This window comes from Heteronotia binoei, chromosome 21, assembly GCF_032191835.1.
Source record: "Heteronotia binoei isolate CCM8104 ecotype False Entrance Well chromosome 21, APGP_CSIRO_Hbin_v1, whole genome shotgun sequence".
NCBI lineage: Eukaryota > Metazoa > Chordata > Lepidosauria > Squamata > Gekkonidae > Heteronotia > Heteronotia binoei.
The window spans coordinates 140,811,981-140,836,889 of record NC_083243.1 but is presented as its reverse complement, the minus strand read 5'-3'; the positions used below and the strand labels follow the sequence as shown (position 1 = coordinate 140,836,889).

Below are 24,909 nucleotides of genomic sequence, written 5' to 3'. Positions count from 1 at the left end.
CCGAAGCAGGCTCAGGGCGGCTAACAATACGGTGACCAATGGTGCACCAACAATAAAACAGTTACATTAGAAACATTAAACATTAATTTCTAAATGAGGCTGCAACATTGATTTATACAGGGGCATTATGATACTGGCTGATTTGTTTTCAGTTCCCTTCTAAATAACTCCCAGCAATGGTGATGGCCTTTTTTATTGCAATCGCACACTGTCTTGGCATTTTCAGTGAATTATCTACCACGACCACAAGATCTCTCTCTTGGTCAGTCTCTGCCAGTTCACATCCCGTCAACTTGTATTTATAGCTAAGATTTTTGGCCCCAATGTGCATTACTTTGCATGTAGCCACATTGAACCTCATCTGCTATCTTGACGCCCACTCACCCAGCCTCAACAGATCCCTTTGGAGTGCCTCACAATCCTCTCTGGTTTTCACCACCCTGAACAATTTAGCGTCATCTGCAAACTTAGCCACTTCACTGCTTACTCCCAACTCCAAATAATTGATGAACAAGTTAAAGAGCATGGGACCCAGTACTGAACCCTGTGGCACCCCACTGCTTACCATCTTCCACTGTGAAAATTGCCCATTTATCCTCATTCTCTACTTGGTTAAGTTAGATCCACATCCGGAGGAAAGTCTGGGCCAAAACAGGTTTTGAGAACATCAGAGCAAAGGCAGCATGGAAGCAGAGTTGGGACACATTCCCACCAAACAAGTGTAGAAGCTACAGGAAACTGTGAGGCAAGGAAGAACTGAAGGCAGTATGTAATGTAGAAGGTCACTTTTGATTGCGGAGAAATACAGGGTCAAACTGTAAATGGAGAAAGGGCCAGAGTTTCCCAAAGGTTATCAATCTTGGATTTCTGAGAAGTCCTTACATGGAGACCCATTCCATCATAGCAGGGGATACTACCACTAAGAACCACCTCTCCTAGCTTTCTTGATATCTGGCCCTGGTAGGATAATTTACAAGTAAATTTAATTACAATTACATTGTAGGCTGATTTATCTTGACTTTCAGAAATGGCAGGGTGGGTGGGTGGGGAAGCAAACCAAGAAAAGTTTCATTGAATGGTTCAGAAGATCTTTGGAAATAGACTTTAAAATGGATGACCCTTTTATAATTGCTTTCTTTTCCCCCTCTCCCCTCAGTGCTTGATTGTTGGAGGAGGTCCCTGTGGTTTGCGAACTGCCATAGAACTTGCCTTCCTGGGAGTCAAAGTTGTTGTTGTGGAGAAGCGGGACACTTTTTCAAGAAACAATGTGCTTCATCTTTGGCCTTTTACTATTCAGGACCTTCGAAGCCTGGGAGCCAAAAAGTTTTATGGGAAGTTCTGTGCAGGATCCATAGATCATATTAGTAAGTATACTGGCCATCAGAGCCAGTTTGCTGTGTTTGATTAAAAGATGCACATTCTGTACAGACTGATGCTAATTTTTTTTTCATGTCAGATGTATTTGGTGCAATTAATTGCCAAGTTTTGTGCAAATAAATTATGTTTAATCCAGTTAAGCTTGTTCAGAATTGCCCTGGTTTACCTGATATGGTATGCCAGTATATCACAGATGTGTTAAACTGCAAACACAAAACAGTTCATGCCAAGCAATTTTGCCTAACATGCCAAACAGGGAATTAGATAGTTCAGTGAATTTCTATATCTCATTTGCTTTGTATAATTATTATACGGATTTGATGCTGAAATACACTTTCAAACTTTCACCAAAGTTAACAGAGCTCTTTTTAACTTTTATTTTTATACATAAGAAGCCTTTCATATTGGTAGTTTGCTTTTGCTATGCATTTACTTGCAAATAATGGGCTTTATATTTTGAAGGGACCTTTCTCTTTCCTAAATATTTATTTGGGCTCAAACATTAGTATGGAAACTATTTTACCCAGCTAGAGTTCTGCTTCTGGAATTACACCTTCCTACTCCCGCCTTCTTCAATTCATTACATCCTTAAAATGTTGTCATTGGGGCTCAGGGGATCTTGAAGAGGATTGTAAATAACATGGGAGCCTTCACCAATTTCTGGTATCATTGCAAGTCCCCCTGCCCATCATGCAATGACTGCTGTGTGCAACCAAAAAAGTCATTAAATATTGAAGACAGCGGGTGGCCATGTCTTGTGAATGTAGCTCTCTTTGTCTCCAAAAATGGTAGTGTGATCAATTCAGGTTAGAGTACCAACCCTACCACCACATCATCATCATCATCATCATCATCTAGTGTAGTTCAGTAGATAATTATTATTATTACTTTAAATTTCTATCCCGCCCTTTCCGCAAGCGGACTCAGGGCGGCTAACAACATTCATATTCACAAGATAAAACCAATAAAACATAATTACAATTTAAGATTTTAAAACCATTTCGTATTGCTGTATCACTACAATATAAGCGAGTTCTTCTTTTCTGACGGTGATCACCTAGTACTCTATATGATGTCGGGTGGCAGTTCTCTCCCAGTTAGATATCAAAGGCCTGTTGGAACAATTCGGTCTTACAGGCCCTGCGGAAAGTGGAAAGATCCTGCAGGGCCCTTGTGGTCTCTGGGAGAGCATTTCACAATTCTGGTGTTACCACCGAGAAGGCCCTAGCTCAGCTCAAATGCAACCTAGCCTTCTTTGGTCCAGGGATGGACAATAGATTGTTTGCCCCTGAACACAGTGTTTTCTGGGGAACATGTGGAAAAAGGCGGTCCTGCAGATAGACAGGCCCCTGATCATAGAGGGCTTTAAAGGTCAATACCAACATCTTGAAACAGACTTGGAACACAACAGGTAGCCAGTGCAGCTCTTTCAGCACTGGCCGAATGTACTCCCATCGGGGAAGCCCCAGTAACAGCCGTGCCGCAGCGTTCTGCACTAGTTGTAGTTTCTGAGTCAGTGTCAAGGGTAGCCCCATGTAGAGAGCATTACAGTGATCTATTCTTGAGGTGACCGTGGCATGGATCACCATTGCTAAGTTATCATGCTCCAGGAAAGGGGCCAACTGCCGCACCTGCCAGAGATGAAAAAAGGTGATCTAGTAGTGGCTGCTACCTGGGCCTTCATTGTAAGAGAAGGCTCAAGGAGCACCCCCAAGCTCTTGACCTTAGGGGCCGATATTAGTGACACCCCATCAAGAGCCGACAGAAAGATCTCCCTCCCCCCCCGGACTACCCTGGCTCAGGTAGAGAACCTCCGTCTTCATTGCATTCAGCTTCAGCCGACTCAGCCTGAGCCAAGATGCTATGACCTGAAGAGCCAGGTCTAGATTTTCCAGGGTACAGTCAGACTGGCCACCCATCAATAGATAGAGCTGGGTGTAATCTGCATATTGGTGACATCCCAGCCCATACCTCCTGACAATCTGGGCAAGGGGGCGCATATAGATGTTAAATAACATCGGGGACAGAACTGCACTCTGTGGCACACCACATATAAGTGGGTGCCTTTAATAATAATAATAATAATAAATTTTATTTATATCCCGCCCTCCCCACCTCGGCAGGCTCAGGGCGGCTAACAACATTTTATAAAAACATATAATATTAGATAAAAACCTTTAGATTTAACAATATAAAACATTAAACTTAATAACATTAAAACCAATCCAATAAGTACAGTTATTCAGCGGTATAGGTCTTCAAACCGCATTGGCGGATCTTTAATTACCGATCTTCTTAGCAGTCCAAGTGTGCAAGTTTAAAAAGGGTGGTCTTGCAGGCCCTGCGGAACTTTGGACTGACTCCTCCCCTATCACCACCCTTTGTCCCCGATCTTGGAGAAAGGAGGCCAACCACTGTAAAGTGGACCCCTGAATCCCCACATCGGCAAGGCAGCTAATCAGTAGCTGATGGTCAACCGTATCAAATGCAGCTGACAGATCTAATAATAACAGCACTGCTGAGCCACCCCAATCCAGATGTCACATGAGGTCATCTATGAGGGCAACCAGAACCGTCTCCGTCCCGTGACCTGGTCGAAAGCTGGACTGGAATGGATCCAGTGCAGAAGTGTCATCCAGGAATCCCTGTAGCTGAGTTGCCACCACTCGCTCTATAACCTTACCCAAAAAGGGAAGGTTTGATATCGGCCGATAGTTCGCCAATATGGCCGGATCTGCTGATGGTTTTTTCAAGAGGAAATGGACCACAGCCTCTTTAAGAGGTGTGGGAAAGATCCCTTCTACCAGGGATCTGTTGACAATACCTTGTAGTGGCTCAAGTAGCAACACCTGGCTAGCTTTTATAAGCCAGGACAGGCACAGGTCCAACCCACAGGTTGTAGGGCGTACAGCAAAAAGGATCCTGTCGACTTCCTCCAGGCTGAGTGGATTGAAGAAATCTAGAATTGGACCAGAAGACGCACTCAGTGCCCCAAGTTCTTTCACTGTATCAATTATGGCAGGAAGAAAAAACTTGCAAAAGCCTCACAACCAATTTCCAATTCTCTAACATTTGGTTTACCCTGCGGTAAAGTTGTTAGTGACTGAATTATACTAAGCAATTGTGCTGGGCGCGAGGTCGCAGACGCAATTCAGGACGCAAAGTTTGTCTTCTTTGTGGCCCGGACTGCCATCTTATAGGTCCGCATAAATGACCTATAAGATGTTCTCATAGCTTTGTCGCAAGTGCGTCGCCATTGTCTCTCAAGTCGTCTTAATCGCCGTTTCATTGATCGCAGCTCTGGGGTATACCACGGAGCGGATCGTGAACAAGGATGAAGAGGATGTCGGGGAGCTCGTTGATGGCTGTAGAGAGCTGGTTATTCCAGATCTCCACCAGCTCATCCAATGAGTCACCAGAGGGCCAGGGATCCCGTAAAACCATTTGAAGCCGCAGGGAGTCCATCTGGCTTCGTGGGAGAACTAAGACTTGCTCACCGGTGGGGTGGAATATCCACACGGGCCCTCAGGGCATAGTGGTCAGATCATGGCACTGCCTCGGCAGAAATCTGATCCACTACAACTCCCACCGCAAAGATCAGGTCTAATGTGTGTCCGTCTCGATGTGTGGGCGCTGTTATATATTGGGAGAGTCCCAGTGCTGCCATAGAAACCACTAGGTCCATTGCCCGAGTGGAAGCCGTGTCCTCGACATGGACATTGAAGTCACCCAGGACTATAAGCTGAGGATGCTCCAATGCCCAGCCTGCTACAGCCTCCATCAGGGACAGTAAGGCACCGGCTGGTGTGTTAGGCAGACGGTACACCAGCCAGATTGCCAAACTCTCCCCAACATCCCACATCAGGCCAGCACACTCTATGCCCACGATCTTTGGCGGCGGAAGCGCCCTGAAGGAGCAATCCTCCCATATAAAAAAGGCCACCCCCCCACCCCGCCCGCTAGTCCGAGCCTGGTGAAGAATGGAGAACCCAGGTGGGGCTACTTGGGAGAGAGCAATCCGTCTCTCCATCCCGCACCCAGGTCTCCATCACGCAAGCCAGGTCCATGTCCTGCCTGATTAAAAAATCCTGCAGGACTCAGGTTTTATTATTTATGGACCTGGCATTGCACAGTACCAGGGACAGAGTTGAGTGTTTCCACTTGGCCCCCATACCCGCTATACTTGGGATGGGACACAGGCTGGAAGGGGAGCGAGGCCTCTTGTGTCTCAGTCGCCTTCCATTCCAACTTTGCCTGCTCCCACCACTGTACTTTCCCTTCCCCAGGAGCTCTGGAATCCCCTGACCAGACATCTCTTACTGATGGTCTTCACAGAGTCTCAGATCACCAGCAGTGTGCACATCAACGTATCCTGCTCCTCCCACCCACTCACTTAACCTAACACTCTATCCACTAATATTGCCTAGGACCTAACTAAAACTTATTCCTACCACTAATAATTTTATCCTAGCCAATTAATTTTAAAAACCCTCTCCCCCTCACAGTCTATCTTATTAATTGGCAAAATTTATATATCAATTCAATTTAGCAGATAAATATTCAGTTAGGTCCAAATACAATCAATTTTTCCAAAGAAAAAACCTCAGGATAAGCAATAATAAATGGGTAGGGTCATCAGTTTAGAGGCACTGCGGTATACCACAGCAGATGATTCACTAACTAGAGAACAAGTTTTAAAGTGCTAGTGTTCTTAAAGTGCTGGTAGGTCTTGAAAGTTAGAGCGTCTTGAAGTGTCTTTAAAGTGCTGGTGCAAAGTGCAGAGGTAGCAGAGTGCAATGGTAGCAGTTCTATCAAAGTGCTGGTGTGCAGTGCAAAAGCAGCAGTTCTTTTAAAGTGCTGGTATAAGGTACAACAGTGGTAGCCTTTTGTAAAGTGCTAGTGCAAGATGCCAGGGTAGCAGTTCCCAAAGGCCAGTAGCTCTCACAAGCCAGCGGGTTTCCCCTCTCTCCTCTGACCAACAACGCACCTTGTCGGACGCCGCAGTGACCAGAGGGGTAGAGACTCCCCTTTGGGCTCCTGGATGCTCTGATGATATGTCTACGTCCGCGTAACACTAGCCGCCGGGTCAGGCCAGCCCCTGTCCCCCACCGGGGGCCGGGGCACCCCACCCTCCTGTCTCTCGTCACGCACCGCCTCGAACTTTTCGCTGGTTCTCCTCCAGCTCCTCGCTCTTCCCATGCGAAGGTCCAAGTTTCCTTTAGTTTTTACATATTGTACTTCTGAAGATTTCTCTATTGTTTGTTAATTATATCCTTTTGGTATGTTGGTGAGCACTATTGCACCTAATATGAAGGAAGCAAAGTGTGGTGGTTAGCTTGAAAACTGTCAGTGGAAGAAATCTAAAAGTTAACTGTCAGAAGAAAGGCGATGTTTTTATTGTTTTAACCCCCCATGTCTTCCTCCCCATTCCACTTGCTGCAATATAATAAGGTTTAGACATGTATATTCTAAAATAGTACCCATGTTATTTCTTTTTTACAGGTATTAGACAGCTTCAGCTTATTCTTTTCAAAGTTGCACTGATGTTGGGAGTGGAAATTCATGTGAATTTAGAATTTATGAAAGTTCTGGAGCCTCCTGAAGATCAAGAAAATCAAAGTATGACAAACCTTTTTTATTTGTGCAGTTCATTTTTAATAAGCCCATCAAATTTTATTTATATAAAACATGGTATTTTCCTGATACCTAGACACTTCTAACCTTTTGGATACAGTAATTAGACATCTTGATAACAGTTCAGCTAAACATTGAGGAGTATTTGGTCTGAAAAAGTTTACTTCTGTCCTATGCCCACACGCTGAATGCTTTGGGCCATTTACCTGTAAAATGTTCAGCCAGGCTTTTGGTTAAGGACAGTAATGGATACCATCGTACTGACACTCCTTCCTCCTCCCCCAACTCTTCGTTTTTCTTCTTTCCCCTTCCCACCTTCTTGTGGGGCAAGAAGAAAAAAGAAGAGTTGAGGGAGGAGGAAGGAGTGTCAGTAGGATGGCATCCATTTGGAATCCAAAATGTTAATGCCTTCTGAGAATGTTTTTATCTATGGATTATTTTAAATTGTTTTATTATGAATGTTTTATTATTATGTTGTTCACCGCCCTGAGCCTTGTGTATTCAGAGGTATGGTGGTCTATAAATTGAAACCATAAATAAATAAGTATATTGGAACCTGCCCTAAGCCTGCTTGTGGAAAGAGCAGGAAACAAATTGAATGAGTGAATGAATGAATGAATGAATGAATGAATGAATGAATGAACGAACCCTTTAGCCTTAAGCAATGAAAAGTCCAAAGTGGTTTTGATCGGCTGCAAAATCACCAAACATATGTGATATATCAGTTTGGTTTAATTGGGATGGAATTGAAGTTTATTGCTATTTGAGATTACTGTTTTCTCATATCAGCAACATAGAATGTTAAGCTAAAATTTGATATTATAGACATTTTTGTATGTTCACTGGGATAGCCAAGTTGCTTCAGGTTTCAAAATCATAGAAATAGTGCTAGCTATGTAAACTCTGTAAGGATTTAAATATGAGGGCTCTACCTAGTCAGATTTCTTTTTTAACAGGACAAAGTACTAAAGAAATTATCTTATAATAGTGAGAACTGGAACACTTCCAGTGGGAGTTTACTTCTAATAAACTATAGGCTTAATTTATGACAAATTTCATTTTTCCCCTGAAGAAGCATTCTGTTGTATTAATGGTTACACTTGGCCAGTTTGGTGTAGTGGTTAAGTGCACAGACTCTTATTTGGGAGAACCGGGTTTGATTCCTCACTTGCAGCTGCTGGAATGGCCTTGGGTCAGCAATAGCTCTCTAAGGAGTTATCCTTGAAAGGGCAGCTTCTGTAAGAGCTCTCTCAGCCCCACCTACCTCACAGAGTGTCTGTTGTGGTGAGGGGGAGGTAAAGGAGATTGTGACCACTCTGAGGCTGAGATTCAGAATACAGAGTGGGATACAAATCCAATATCTTTTTCTGCACTCTCAGTTCAAGGCTAGACTGTTGCAGTGTGCTCTATGTAAAGCTGTTCTTGAAGACATAGGAACTACAATTGGTGCAGAATAAAATGACTCACCTCTTAATTTACCTATGAATTGTTTGCAGGTAGAATAATATAACTACCATTTTGAAACAGCTGTGTAGACTACCAGTATTCTTCTGGGACAATTACAAAGTGCTGCTTTTGTTCATTACAGCCCTCTGAAGGACTGCCTCTCCTATTATGAGCCTGTGGCTATCCTTAGATCGTTCTAGGACTTTCTCCTGATTGAGGTGTCCATTTGACCATAGAATTAGTCCACTATGTTTTGGTGGTAGCTTCAATGTTATAGAAGATCTGTTGGATTTCTATGCCCTCCACCTTTCATAAGAAATATAAGGCTGTTGTGTTAGACATTTTGCAGTTAACTTTATAATGTGGGTGCTACCTTTACGGAAAGCCGTATAGCTTTTTTCCTGAATATTTTTTGGTTGTAATTATATATTACCTCTAACCCACCCTGAGTTGCCATGGTTTGTGGGAAAGGTGGTATATAAATACTTCAATACAAATACAAAAAAACCCCCTGAGAATTCACAGAACAGATCTTTATACTTGTTGCTGAAAAATTGTCAGCATTGGTTATACCACCGTAAAAGGGGTTTTTAGAGAGATGGAAGAACACAATGATCAACTGAATCATAGGTCTTAATTCCAGCATCTGCAAAGTGTTGACACAGTTATTTTGACTTTCATGTTGCAAATTACAGCTTGCATTTTTGCAGCTAAACACTATTTGTACATGATCTGAAATATTGTTATATATATGTTTCAATCTTACAGCATATGTGTTTGACTGTTTCCAGAATTGTTTTATTTGTTATGTTACATATTACTTCATTGTTATAGTCAAAGCTAATAAACTGAACTGAAACTAATAAACTGAAACAAAATTATATACTTAGTAGACAAATCACCAGAAAAAAGGAGGTAGGCAGGCTAGAACAAGTAATTCTTGTGGAAGGAAAGCAAATCTCTTTGGATTATGGCAAGAAAACTTGGTTTCAAAATCTCAGGGCCTATCCAAATGAGAGTTATCTTGCACTGTAAGAATTAATCTTTTGCAAAATCCAACTTTAATAGTGCAAACGGCTTGATATCCATTATTTATAAATTACTGAACCAGAAACACTGGACATGTGAATCCAGTTGCAGAAAGGTTGGCAAAAAGATTATGGTAGTAATATAGATGAACACCAGTGGAGTTTAATCTGATCTTCTAATATTTATACCTCTATATCATTAAATATCTGTATGCAAGCTTATAAAGTCTATACTAGGTGGTACCTGACCCCATTACGACTTTAAATGATCAAGAATCCTCAATGTTGGAAGGGCTGTATAAACATTGGCACATTCTTACATTGTTGGTGGATGTTTCCACGAATTCAACTTTTTTGGAACAAGATTTTAAAATGTATTAAGGATATTACTAATTATCAGGCCTCAGATTCAGCAGGAGCTCACAGGAGCGCAGCTCCTGAACCTTTCTAACAGTTCCACCTCCTTCTTCCCATCTTGTCCATTGATTAGTAGGTGCAGCTGCATAACAATCCCTGGATGAGCTCCACCACCTTTTTTTCTACAAAACGACCCCTGCTAACTATTCCTTGCCAAGCATTCCAAATTGTTTTGTTAAACCTATAGCCCAGTGACATGATCCCTAAATGTATGGAATAACATATTGCAATAGTATTAACAGCTGCTAAAACTGTGTTAGTCCAGAGATGGAAATCAGATAAAGTACCATTAGTAAGGCATTGGTTTTTTAAAATATGGGAAATTGTAGTCATGGATAAAATATAAGACCAGTTATTACTTACAGAAAGCCCCACCTATCAGACATGTTTTTTGGAGAAATGGTTTATCTTTTTTGATAATATTTCAAATTCTGCTAAGGAAAAGGTTACTTAGAAAATAAGTACTTTTTTTGTATTAATGGCTAAGTAGGAAGAAATTATTTTTCACACACCAGTGTTATTTTAATTGAGTGGTTTGAATATTATGATACACATGACTGTATTTATATTGTTAAATGTTAATGTTTTGTATTATTAATAAAAATGTTAATTAAAAAAACTCCCTTGCAAAAGTAAAACTGAAAATATGGCACTACACAGCACTTGGCATAATGCTATACAATTCCTGAAAGTCTAATAATACCAGTTCCTAAGAGCAAGGTCCTACTGTGTGTCTACTCAGAAGTAAACAGGGTTGACAAGTGCACTCTTTCTGCCCAAAACCACAATATGCAAAGAGATGGAGGGTGTACTTGTCCCATACCTACATAGATAGTCCCCTTGCATTGCAATTAGGACTGTCCACAAGATGATGATGATGATGATGATATTGGATTTATATCCCGCCCTCCACTCCAAAGAGTCTCAGAGCAGCTCACAATCGCCTTTATCTTCCTCCCCGACAACAGACATCCTGTGAGGTGGGTGGGGCTGGAGAGGGCTCTCACAGCAGCTGCCCTTTCAAGGACAACCTCTGCCAGAGCTATGGCTGACCCAAGGGCATGCTAGCAGGTGCAAGTGGAGGAGTGGGGAATCAAACTCGGTTCTCCCAGATAAGAGTCCGCACATTTCACCACTACACCAAACTGGCTCTACAAAAAATATTCGATAATATCCAGATTCCAAAATATTCAGGAATAAATTTTTCAGTATTCTGGATATTACCGAATAGTAGTATTCTGATATATCTGAATATACAGATATATTCGGATATATACGGTATTTGGCTCCCATTATCCCCTTTGAGCCATTGAAGTCAATGGCAAACTAGGGTATATTGGAAGCTGCCTGGAGGGGAGGGGGTTTGAGGGAGAGCCCTAAAATTTGCAGGGAACCTGCAGGGGACTCTCCCTTACAAAAACCCCAAGTCCCAAAAGGATTAGGTCAGGGGGTCCCATTCCAGGGGCACTCAAAAAGGGTGCCCCTATCCCACCATTATACACTATGGGTCATTGAACTCAATGGCAATATAGGGCATAATCAAAGCACAAAACAGCACAGCAGAGAGCAGACCAGGAAGGGTAACCAGGCTGCCACCCCCCAAACCTACCCACAAGCACAACAACCAGATCAGGGAGATACTCAGGCTACAGAAAAATGGCCTGTGCCAAGGAACCAAAGCAGACTACCAGAGGTCCAAAACAGCAGAGCAGAGCAAAAATAATTTTAACAAACTAGACAATGTAATAAAATTATAAAGTGATTAAAACAAACAATCCCAGCCAGGCCAGAGCCACCCTTAATCCCCCCCCCAGCAACTCCCTAAACACAAAACCACCCCGACACCTACCCAACGCAGGAGGAAAACAGAAGGTTTTCTAAAAGATAGAAACAAAAATCTGCTTATAAAAATTCCCCAATATCCTTCCCCACAATAAGGGAAAAAAGGAAGGATCTCACCCAGTCAGATGCTGAAGTCCAGGTCCAGGATTCAGGATCAGGATCGGGATCACCACACCAGGCCACAGAGAGCAGAGCACTGTGCCAAAGAAGCAGAGGCTCAACACCAGCTCACAGTCTCTCTATGGCAACAGAAACAGCAATGGAATCCAGGGGACAAGAGATGGTAAATAAATACCCTCTCTCTGCCCATGGACAGAACAGGTTTGAAAATAAATTGTTCTGTTCTTTGATTGGCTTGAGGGGAAAAACATGCAGTTCTATTGGAGAATTGCAGTTTCTCCCTTCCCCCTGCTTTGCACAACAGAAACAGCCCTGCAGGGTCCTGCAAAGCCATGCATTAGCAATCTGCAAAAATGTATGGCTCTGATTGGTCAGAGGCCTCCTCCCCCCTCTCCATCACCCCAGCCAGAGGCAGGAAAAGGCGAAAAAGGCAATCACAGACTGCCTTTTGCCTTTCCCCATTGTTTTCTATGGAAGCAATAGCTTTACTGAATATTTCCAAATAATACCGTAATTATTCAGAAATCAGGTATTCGGAAATACAAAATAGGCTCAAAAGCCTATCTGGAATCCCTATTTCTGAATATGTACCAAAAAGGCTTCCATTCGGTAAATATTCGGTAAACCCTTTACCAAACTGACAGCCCTAATTGCAGTGAATGGGTACTCTGTCATCGGCAGGCAGCAGTGTCTGTCAAGTTTTGGAGGGTCCCATTTCTGTTTCCAAGGCTGGGAGACACCACCCCTAGTCCTACCCCACTGCTGTCTAGCATTTTTGTGGCAGAGTTATTCTGGGTGGGTTTTGTTTTCCAAGCTGCTCCAAACCACATTGTGCCAAACCCCAACTTGCAAGCTGCCCATAATTCAGCCCAAAGCTCATCACGCAGTTCATGCCCACCCTAATAATTATGTTTTTGTGTTGTTTTTCTAAATATTCCCTAACACTTTTGTTCATCTTGGCTTGTCTAGGTTCTAATATAGCGTGTGTGCATAAATTTTACCAATTAAGGATTTTGTTGTGAATTCTCAACACCAGTTAGTTCATTACTTATCATAAGGGGAAGTTGGGTAGTTAAAGCTTCAGCGTAAGAATAGCCTAGTCAGATTTATTCTTGGTAGTTCACGACAGTACTGAGAGAGATCTTGAGTGTGACAAATGAATTGGCTACCAAGGGCAGTTTCTGGATTCATGACAACCTATGATTAAAAATTTTTCATTAATTTTCTTCAAATGCATTATGTTTAATCCAAACATTAATGATTACTTATTGTTAACTTCTATGTTGGCTGACAGACTTATTCGTTTCAGAAATAGGTTGGCGGGCTGAATTTCTCCCAATGGACCATCCTTCGTCAGAATATGAGTTTGATGTAATTATTGGTGCTGACGGTCGCAGGAACACTTTGGAAGGTATGTTATATGTGACACTAAAACTAACTTGCAAATATTCCAACAGTTTGCCATTGCCTGCCTCTGCATAGCAACTCTGGACTTCCTTGGTGGTCTCCCATCCAAATACTAACTACGGTAGACCCTGCTTAGCAGCCAGTATCTGATGAGATTGGGCTAGCCTGGTCGATCCAAGTCAGGGTGCCAAAATAGAGTATATAACATTTAACCAAAATAAGACTTCATGTAAAGATTATAATGAATGGAGAAAGTCCATTAGTAACAGCGACCATTGAGTGATCACCGAGAGAGATTTGATATGTGTAGTAAGACCTTTGATGAGTTGCTTTCAGATCAGTGAATTGATTTCAGAAGTACATGTTCAACAAGAAGATGAGTGAATGAAAGCTAGAAGGAAAGGAATATCTTGTAACATCTCAATAATAATTAAACAAACTTCTAACTTCTTTTTCAGCTTTTTTCAGTGAGATGCTAGCTAAGCAGCTTTCTTCCTATCACATGAGCAGAGTTGCTGTTAATTATATTTTTCCATTGATTTTGAGTACCTTTTTGAATTCAGTTCTGTCGAAAAGTACTAGATTACCTGTTAACTGTTTAAAACCATGGCAAAAGATCAGGGCCGGAGCATTGGAGTTGGCAAGGTAGGCAGCTGCCTGGGACACCATCTTGCCACAGGGGCGGAGTGGGTGCCCCCTCCCCACTCACACTGACCCCCATGGTGCCTGTCCAGCTCCCTCTGAAGCAGGAGAGGGCCGGGCAAGGGGTGGGCCAACCCACAAATTCTCGAAGAAAATACGCTTGGCCTGCCCCCTCCTGCTTCAAAGGGAGCCGGGAAGAGGCTGCCTCCTTCTTTCTTGCAATACCCTCTTCTTAGCTCCTTCTGACGCCAGAGAGGGCTGGGCAAGGGGCAGGGCGGGCTGAGCCGCATGTTCTTGAAGAAAAAAGGTGTGGCTTGGCCCTCTCCTTGCCCAGCCCTCTCCCACTTCAGAGGGACCTGAGAAGAGGCCACCTCCTTCTTTCAAGAAAGGAGGAGGCAGCCTCTTCTTGGCTGCCTTTGAAGCAGGAGAGGGGCGGACCACACCCACACCTTCTAGTGACATTGCTGGGCCATGTGTGCTTTGCATGCATGAGTAAGAGTCCTTGGGGGGGGGGGCGGCAGGGGCACAGGGTTCTGCTTGGGGTGCCAGAACCCATAGTGCCAGGTCTGCAAAAATATAGCCATTTGCTTTGTCATTGCAGAAACACATCTACACAAATTAATCAATCACATTTCATAGATAAGTGGGCAGGAGAGCTGAGAGATGACTTGGTCAGAAGATAAGATAGAAACTATTGTTTTAACTGGCAGTTGCTGTGATCAAGAAAGTAGAAGTTTGGCTACAAGGACATATGCTGGGGTCCTGTGGAGGGATGCAGCTCCCTGATATATGTTTATTTCTTGTCCTCAAGGATATGTATGGTGTGTGAGTTTCCCTGCTCACATTTTTCATGAAACAATAAATAAGCATCAGTGAACCCAAACTGCTAGTGAGACCAAATCAAGCAACACTTGTTAGTTCCATGTATGGAGCTCCCAGTGCCCCTCCACTTTCACAGTAGCCAGTGTTCAGGGCTGCAGTTGAAGCCTCTCCTTTTTCCCATTCTTCCTGATCCAAAACAAAGCTGTGGGACTTCAAATATAAATTCAAGAAAAACAAGTGATGAGACTTAAGCCTCCTACCCTTGTATCATCTAGTTAAAAAGGGTATGGGATACTGGGAACTCTGAACTAGATATATGCAATTAGATATAAAGTTTCATATTTCCTAGATTGGAAACTGTGAAAGGTTTTCTGTGAAAGTCTTTTGTAATACTTTCTCCCAATAAATATTGGAAATACTCAGAAATTTGTCAGGAGGCCTTTCACTGTTTAATGGTTTTTAAATGTATGTGTTAAATTATTAGCTGTATTGGTGGCCCTTGTAAGGGCAGAAATGAGATATTAAAAAGACATTATTTCCAGTGGCAGCCATGCAGCAAGAATGATGAGGAAAGGAGAGAGTCCACAGATCAGCTGGCTGCCACTGTGGCAATTGACAATAATGTTCCTTTAAATTTTAGGAGGCTGTTATTTTCAATGAATGGTGAACAAGGCCTCCTTATCTCTGAATGGCAACAGTCTGACACTGCTTGCCCAGATGAGGCAATCCCCCCCCCCCAAACAAGCTCCACAGTGAGATGTTGAAAAAGAACAAGGATACCACAGTGAGTCTGTAGGCTAACTGGGTGTGAAGATGGCAACAGTCATGCCAAGCTATATGGAAGCTTAATGGTATGAGCCAGCAGACAAGGACACCAGAAGGAATGAAAAAGCCAACTTGCAGCCATCAGAAACCAGCTCCCAGCAGATGAGGGAATGGTGGGGAGTTGGTTTGTGATATTCTGCTTTTTTGGGAGGGGGGAGGTGTCAGGAGCTGACTTACAGCTGATCATGGTATTCAACTACAAGTCAGATTCTTCTAATTTTCCATCCTGGAAATAATGCTGTGGCTCAGATTAGCCAAGATTAGGGCTATTTTTGTAGCAGGAACTCCTTTGCATAGTAGGCTATGCCCCCAATATAGCCAATCCTCCAAGAGTTTACAGGGCTCTTAGTATAGGGCCTACTGTAAGCTCCAGGAGGATTGGCTACAATGGGGGTGGGTGTAGCCTAATATGCAAAGGGTTTTATGCTACAAAAAAAGCCGTAGCCGAACTACTATTACATTTACCAGGGGAGAGGTTGATCTGATGCCCAGCTGATTCTCATTCTCTGTTCCTGACTCCCAAGCCGTCAGCTTGGGATGCAGCTAAAAAGAAACAAGCTGTCTCTTTCTTCTTCCCCTCTTGCAATGGGGAACTCAGTTGCTTCTGATTTCAAGTTTTACTGTGCAGAAGTTTTGCTGAGGGGGGAGGGATAGATCAGAAGCCCCTTAACAACTGATCCCCATAATGGTTTCTGGTCCCCCCCTGAACTTTTCCTGTACCCCCCAGCACAAAAAAGGCTAGGATGCAGGGATGTGTCGGGAGATTGGAATCAGACTTGGATTTGATCCCTCAAGCAGCTGTAAGTCAGCTTCTGAGCAGCAGCTGACAACTTGTTCAGCAGCAGTTTGAATTGCCAAATGCAAGGTGAACATATCCTTGCTCAGCTTATGGTCTAACTGTGGTTATCAAACAGGGTATGTTTGACTTCTGGACAGGTGCACTATGAAATTTGTGGTATCCTTGTTCTTTTTCAACATCTCACTGTGGAACAAAGAGCAGGGATTTCCAGACTGGTCTGCTGTCTATCCTCACCTTTGTAACTACTCCAAGGCCATAAAGTATGCCAAGGGGATTAAGTTATTGGCAACAACACAGGAGAGATTGCACAGAGCACAACCATCTCATTCTCCTCGCTTCTTCCTTTTCCTTGCACAGGAGCAATAGGTGTTTCCACATGGCCTAAAATTGGCTTTACAGTAAATCCAAGTTCTTTTTCAGTAACAAGGTGGGATTTGATTATCTAAGACTGGGTAGAAAAGACCATTCCAATAGGCTGTAACTAGAAACCTTTCAAGAAGGTGTTGTCTAAAGTTGCCAGCTAAAACTCAGCCAAAATGAGTAAACAGCGTTAACGATGAAGGATGATTTTGTTTTTAATGTTTAAATTTATAAAGAAGAAAGCTTTTGTGTTGCTTATCACATTTTTTTCTGTGCAAGGCTTTAAAAGGAAAGAATTTCGTGGGAAATTGGCCATTGCTATTACTGCCAACTTTATAAACAGAAACACAACTGCGGAAGCTAAAGTGGAAGAGATCAGTGGGGTTGCCTTCATCTTCAATCAGAAATTCTTCCAAGATCTGAAAGAAGAAACAGGTGGGTCACCTGTTCTCCTTTTAAGCATGGCAAAGTACAGCATAAACCCATGAACATAACCCCGTAATAGCTGTTCATGAGGTACCAATTAAGTGATGGCAAGTAGAAAGAGATAGATTTAATCTCCTTCGGCTGTGCTTTTACCATGGATATTTGTACTGCAAGTTATTTTTTAAACTTGTAAAAATATTTTAGATAGATTTTCTTTTTCAGCTCCTACAGTCCTTTTTTATTAGTTTGCTTTATCCTGCTGTCAGTCAGATTATGGAAACTGCACATTTGCATGGTTTTAAACCAAGCTGGTTCAGTTTTAATCACTTTTATCTGTGCCATTGATTTCGTCAGGCATTATACCAAACTATGAAAATAGGGTTTTTAAATTACCTTAAATACAAAATGTTAATTAAAAAAGAAGCATATAGAGTGGATATTTTAAGTATAAGTTAGAGGGGAAAACAAGATCCCAAATTTCCAAATATCAAGAAGATTTCCCCCCAAAAAACATAGTTCTTTTTATTTTATGTTTGTACTGCATATGTGTGTGTTTTCTTGGTATTTTTAGCATTGTTTTGAAGGTATGTTTGTATATACTTGATTTTTTTAAATAGACATAGTTCTTAGTATTTGAATGTCTTGCCATGTATTTTCTACAAACAAAATGGCGTTCTAGTATTTTGAAAAAGGTAACTGTTGTTGGATTTTTCCTTGTATCCAACTCCCCCCCTCCGCCCTCAAAAAATGCTTATTATAACATATCTTGCACAAGGGTGTGCATGCACATGAAAGCTTATATCCATTTAGCAAAAAATCCTCTGTGCGAATTTCAAAGACACCTTCTACATTGCATATCTCTCACTCCTCTGTTGACGCGCATATTCTTAAATTTTCCATATTCATTTTGTTGAATGTGCAGCAAAGCTGCTTTCATGCTTGAGTTCCCCTGCGGTTTTCAAGAGTAGTTCCGATCAGGAGTTTTTTGAAGATCCGGATCTAAAGCCTAGTTTAGAAGTTTTCCTTCAGGTTTCCAAACTCCTCCACAAGCTCCGCCCCACTTTTAATTGTTCTCTTCCCTAGTGCATTGAAGTTGCTGGGCAACTAATTAGCCACTGAATGAATGCCCTGCAGCAGTTCCTCAAAGGAATATGCAGCATTGCGATTGGGGATGGGGGGTGGGAATAGAAATACAGACTGTGGACATGTCTAATTTGTCCTTAACGTGAAACATAAGTATCAATAGTGCTTCCTGTTATAAAAGTAAAATCTCCAGATCTCATTGTGTCAGATGAGTACACTGAACTCTCAAATGCAAAAAAACCTCATGCCTGTTGGTATGTGTCTATACTACAAGGAATGCTCGCCAAGTAGAATTTCTATAGTACCAGTACAGATTTTGATCTTAAGGTTATTAGTCCACTCTTATCTTGCAACCCCAGGAGTTAACTTTCCCAGGATCTTAAGGGACCACTGTGGGAGAGGTGGATGAAGCAATAGTACTCCTTGTGCCATGAGAAAGATGTTTGGGGCTGCCTCTGGCTTTAATTCAGTATACTGTAGCTTCCCAAACCTGACTTCATATGAAAATGCAGTTCAGGTTGCTGAAATGGGATACTTACTAACAGATCTTGATTAGGACCACAGATATTACAGTTTTAATCAGGACTTCTTTTGAGCAGAAATGCAGTTCTGACTGGCTTGGTCTCAGAGGGTGTAGCTTAATATGCAAATTAGTTCCTGCTGGGCATTTTCTACAAAAAAAGCCCTGGTTTTAATATTTGTCACTTATCAAATACATTGTGGGGGTATGTTTATGAAAAATGGTGTCATCCTAGTCAATGGAGAGCTTTGAAGAAATGTAAATCATTTTTACTGACATTTAATCATTTTATGAAAAGAGGGCTAATAAATATTTTAAATAAAGTATAAAAGGTACTATAATATGTAACTGGAAGATCATGTTAACTTGCTATATAGGTTCTATTAATCAGTATACTTTGATGTTAACATGAGGAAATTATCTTTTTCATTGGAGCTCTGTTATAAACCACCCTTGTTGCAACTATGCTGTGGCTCCAAAATAATACTACAGATTTGAGCTAAATGTATAGGACATTAGTCAAACAGATAAGGGAATTATTTACATTGATAAGTATTTCTGTGTTCCCCCCTATCAATGTCTTGGTTTCTTCCACAGGAATTGATTTGGAGAATATTGTCTACTACAAGGACAGCACTCACTATTTTGTGATGACTGCAAAAAAACAGAGTCTTCTTGAAAAGGGAGTTATTATTAATGTATGTGCCTAAACTATCTTATTCAAAACATGAAGATGCAATGAAATATTTAACTGCTGAATGTAAAAAGTTACTTTGGTGTCAGATTTCTGTTGTACAACCCCTGTTAAGCTTGAATAAGCAGTGTATTCTATAAACAGCATCTGTTACTTAAACAAACCATTTCAGCCTATTCCCAAGCTGGCCAGGTGCCCCCTTGGATATATCATGATAATTTAGATACACAATGTGTGTTTCAATCCTGACAAGTTAATGTTGTACAAAATGAACACTTGCTCTGTGTGTCAAATAAAGATCTTCAGAACTGCAGATCTTTAAAAAAAAAATTAAATCCTGGAAATGTAATCTACAAATATAGTTCAGGACATAGAAGGTGGGCAGTATCCTACAGTTCCACTCGGTTGAAGCACCTGCAGTACAGACTCCCTCAGGATCTGATGCTGAGTTCTGGGCCTGCTACCTTGTAAGAGTGCTTCTTTATCTCCACCTGTGCTCTACTTTTGGTAAATAAAAAACAAATAAATACAATAATTTCATATCTCTGTTACAAAGGGAACAAATCCAGATGAACGTCTGGAACGTTTTGATGCTTGGGGAAAGGAAAGTGCGTAACAATAGTATATTGGTATACTCATACAATATTTGAAGGTGCCTTTTTGCCTTCATGTACAGGGCACTAGTTGCCATGGCTCCCTCTGGAATGTACATGGTAAGCATTGCAGTAACCTTGTGTTATATATTAAACACCCATGCTGTGAAGAGGCATGTCTAATGCATTGTCATATTGCTTACAAAAAAGGTGGTGAAGCACCACCTATAAACTAGGAACATCAGCTAGCCAGTGGTGAAAAGCCCCAGTCCCAGCAGCCACCGCCCAGCATGATGTTCCCAGTATGATGATATCACATGGAAATGATGTCATCACACTGGGGATGTTGCGTGATGACAATTTGGTATTTTGTGCAATTTTGCACAAAGTACCAGAGTGTTGCTACACGACATCCCCTGCATGATGACATCACTTCTGCATGACATCATCACACTGTGGGCACCGTGTGCAGTGATGTTGCCCCGCCCCCCTCCCAGAAAGCTCCCTCCCTCCCACCCACCCCTCACTGGCAAGAATGTAGGACCTGGCTTAACTTTATTTTTTCAGTATAACTTCTTATTTATTTGCTTCATTTATATCCCTGCCTTTCTCCCCAATGGGCTTACATATTTCTTCTCACCCTAATTTTATCCTCACAACAACCCTGTGAGGAAAACTAAGCTGGGTATTAATGACTGCCCCAAGATTACCCAGCAAGTTTCCATAGCCAAGTGGGTATTCAAACCATATCATAGATCTTAGTCTAGCATTATGATTAGATGCTTAGATATTTGCTGTTTCGAAATGTGATAAAATTTACCAAACTGCTTAAAATATGTGTTACATCAGACTTGAAAAGTTTAAGGGAGAACATAACCTGCATCAGCTTCTGACCCCAAGCTGTAGTGCTTCCTCTGTAGAATAATACAGTCTGGTTTTAAGTAAGAATCTTAGAAAGATCTGGTGTCCTTTGTTATAACACATTTTGCTCTCCCATTTAGGATTACATTGATACTGAAATGCTCCTCTGTGCAGAAAATGTAAACCAAGATAATCTACTGTCCTATGCAAGAGAAGCTGCTGATTTTGCGACTGATTACCAACTGCCTTCCTTGGATTTTGCAATTAATCATTATGGACAACCAGATGTAGCAATGTTTGATTTTACTTCCATGTATGCTTCTGAAAATGCTGCATTAATACGAGAGAGGCACAGACATCAACTGCTGGTGGCTCTTGTCGGAGACAGCTTGCTAGAGGTAGTGTGTGCGTGTGTACTTTCCAAAACATAGATGGGAAACTGTAGAATTTTTAACCATCACATATGTAAGACTAACTTCTGCAAACATGAGAACTGGAAAGTTGCTATTTAATTTATAGTTAAGAATGTTACTAAGAATGTTGCATGATGGACCATGCAAAAGGCCACTGGATGTTGAATATCAATTAATTAAAAAGCAGCATAATTCTTGTAACTGACAAAATTAGAAATGTAATATGTAATGGTTAGTATATAAGCAAGGTATCTGCAATTGTGAAAGAAGGGAGCAAGCTTTTTTAGTTCTGGAATAGCAATGGCATTAAATGTCTAAAACGTAAATATTATTTAACAGCCATTCTGGCCGATGGGTACTGGTTGTGCAAGAGGGTTCCTGGCTGCATTTGACACAGCGTGGATGGTGAGAAGTTGGGCACAAGGAAAGCTTCCTCTTGACATCCTGGCAGAAAGGTAGGCATATACCTCCACCTCTTCTTGTCTTCAGATTAAGTTTCTCAAACCATACTGTTACTGATCCTAAATCCTCAGTCCGTTTTAGCTATCCACTTCAACTATGCAACATGGTTATAGCAAGTACAGACCACATCGGAGTACCTGTGGTTGATTATATATTACTTGAAAACTAGTCTGCTTAATGACTCCAGAGAGTGATTTTATGTCCCCTAAGTATCTAGAGTAGTTTCTCATTGCAAATTTAAGAACTGTATATATTGAAATTGCCCAGGTATAACTGGTAGAGGTGGGATTTCTTGCAAGCTAGAAGTTTATCTTGACATTGGTCTTGCAACAACTTCATGCTATAACATTTCTATACTTCTGCATAGGATAGAATATGACTCTTCCTTGTAATCCAGGAATATGACTCTTGTCCTTGTTGAGTTTATGTGAACTATTGAAGTTTTGAGAACAGAACAGCAGTGGCCTGCCATGGAGGCACAGGATCTAGGGATCCCCTGCAGACAGAATGGTGACTCCTCCTGAAATCTTCTGGAGCATGTCCTTTCCCATTGAAGACTGGTTGGGTGCTTTGCAGAACACAGACAGAAGTACTATGGTGCCAGTGGGTGCCCAGTGCTAGAGTAGCACTGTAGTCTGTGACATCTGATGATAACATCCCATGTAGGTTTTCTTTTTTTATTCTGTGCAAGTGCTGCAGAGTGTATGTATGTACACAGAATATGTTTCTGGGTGCACCACTTGGAAAAGAGAGGGTCATTTTGCTTACAAGTTGCAAGTATGAACTATATTTTTAAAATGTGTGTAACATTTTGTTTATTGGGTGTCATCTTGCATTCAGGGTTGTCTTCCTTTTGAGTACATATAGTGTTATACTGCTGCCTGGTTGTCAAACTTCAGAGTTTATGGATGTTAGAAGGAGAGAGAGTGAAGCAGTAGATAAGTAATTGGCAGGTATATTAATCCATGAGCAAAGCTGCTATCCAACAGATGCACTGATTAGTCTGTTGCAGGCTCACTGACTTGGGAAGGGTTTGATTCTTTATAAACAATGGTTCCTGTTTGCACAAGCCATTCTGTTCTCTGTTGCATCTGCTAGGTACAAGGGCAAACGTTCTGCTTCAACACTCTGGCAAATAGACAGTGTTGCAGGCTGGGTGTGATGAACTTCTTGTGATAATCAGCAGGAATAGTCAGCAGGAATTCCATGTACGTGGAAGCAAATGCTAGTCTTGCCCTTCCTAAGCATTTTTTAATGCCTGTGCACTTTAATGAGCAATACACAGAGAATACAGCACCCCCAAATAGGTGACTCTCCTCAGTTAAAAAAGAAAAAAGAAAGTAAGGGAATAATCATACCCTCTCAGGTTAACCTACCTTACAGGGTTGTTGTGAGGATAAAATGGAGAACAGAATGATGAAAGCTACTTTGGGTCTTTAGTCAGGAGAACGGCAGTATATAAATGTAGTGAATAAATGAAATTAATAATAAATATAGCTGAAGATGGCAGGGGCAGGTAGAAGGTAGTGTGGTTGATGGAAGGAAAGAGAAGAAAACTGAGTAAGTTGATGATATGGAGGATCCAAGATAACAGGTTGTGGCCGCGGTCACACTCACCATTAAATCCATCCCTAAACCATCGCTATTATACCCCGCAGCTTTTTTACAACGAATTTCCTGATCAGACATCCCTCCATCCTTAGGTTCTAAGCAGCGTTGGTCCCGTTGTTGGTTGATCAGAGGCCTCAACCGGACCTCATTTTTTGAGATGGCATTCCGCACTCGCGCAAGCGCAGAACCGTGGGATATTGTGCTTGGCTTCTTTTTTTTTTTAAAGGTGCCAGAAAAGGTGGCCGATTTGACACCCCCCCCCCCCCAATTTAAACACCCGGACAGGGAGGGAAAGCCCAGGAATTCTCTTTGCTGTCTCTCCGCCTGGCGGGGAGACAGCAAAGGTGGGTCATCTTCCTCTCCCCCACACATTTAAACGGGACAGGGTAAAAGCCGGAATGGGCCAGAACAGACCGGAATGGGCATCAAACAACGTAGACTGTCACAAAAAATAAACACCCCGCCAGGGTGTTTAAATGGGGGGGGGGGGGAGCATGGGAACTCTCTTTGCTGTCTCTGCGCCTGGTGGGGAGAAGGCAAAGGTGGCCGATCTGACTTTTCCTCACATTTAAGGGGGGGTGGGAAGCCCAGGAACTGCCTTTCCCATCTCCCTGCCTGGCAGGGAGACTGCAAAGGTGGGCGATCTGCCTCCCCCCCCCCATTTAGGAAAAGTCCCCTGTGCAAGCACCAGTCGTTTTCGACTCTGGCATGACGCTGCTTTCACAAAGTTTTTATGGTAGACCTTTTACGAGGTGGTTTGCCATTGCCTTCTCCGGTCATTACTCTCCCCCCCCCCCAGCAAGCTGGGTACATATTTTACCGACCTCGGAAGGTTGGAAGGCTGAGTCAACAATTGCTGGAGCAATTATATCATTTGGAGTGGGCTCTTGCAGGGAAGTGGATGTGCGCTTGCGACGAGTCGGCTACAATGGAGCATTCAAACATAGTAGTAATAATAATAATAATAATAAATTTATTTTTATATCCCGCCCTCAGGGCGGCTCACAGACATGGAAATTCCATGAATTAGATAAAACAATATAAATAACAATTATTAGATATAGTTAATTACATAATAATTTAAAATGAATAAAATTGATAAAAATAGGTGCTATAAAAATACTGTAAGTTGTAATATCCACAAGATGGCTAAATAGCTACACATCAGATTAGCCAGGTTCTGTCTCAAAAGCCAGCTGGAAAAGAAATGTTTTACAAGCCCTGCGGAATTGATTCAAGTCCCGCAGGGCTCGTACCATCTCTGGAAGATGATTCCACCATCGAGGGGCCATTACTGAGAAGGCTTGCTCCCTGGTTGTCTTCAGTCTAGCCTCTCTTGGCCCAGGGATTGTTAGAAGATTCTGAGAGCTAGATCTCAGTGCTCTCTGGGGAACATATGGGGAGAGGCGGTCCCTTAGGTAGGCAGGTCCTCGGCCATATAGGGCTTTAAAGGTGATAACCAGCACTTTATAGCGAACACGGTACACAACAGGTAGCCAATGCAGATCCCGCAGCCCAGGCCGTGCA

General features: G+C 42.1%; 1 protein-coding gene across 4 annotated transcripts in view; it reads left to right on the top strand.

Moving 5' to 3' along the window:
• Positions 1-24,909, top strand: part of MICAL2 (microtubule associated monooxygenase, calponin and LIM domain containing 2) — a 290,110-nt gene that overhangs the window by 107,885 nt on the left and 157,316 nt on the right. For all 4 annotated transcript variants that reach the window (XM_060261096.1, XM_060261098.1, XM_060261097.1 and 1 more), the window contains exons 3-9: positions 1,157-1,364; positions 6,880-6,996; positions 13,174-13,275; positions 16,999-17,154; positions 19,346-19,446; positions 21,037-21,294; positions 21,649-21,764. In XM_060261096.1, coding sequence (XP_060117079.1) covers positions 1,157-1,364; positions 6,880-6,996; positions 13,174-13,275; positions 16,999-17,154; positions 19,346-19,446; positions 21,037-21,294; positions 21,649-21,764 — 1,058 coding nt within the window. The remainder of the gene's footprint in view (positions 1-1,156; positions 1,365-6,879; positions 6,997-13,173; positions 13,276-16,998; positions 17,155-19,345; positions 19,447-21,036; positions 21,295-21,648; positions 21,765-24,909) is intronic.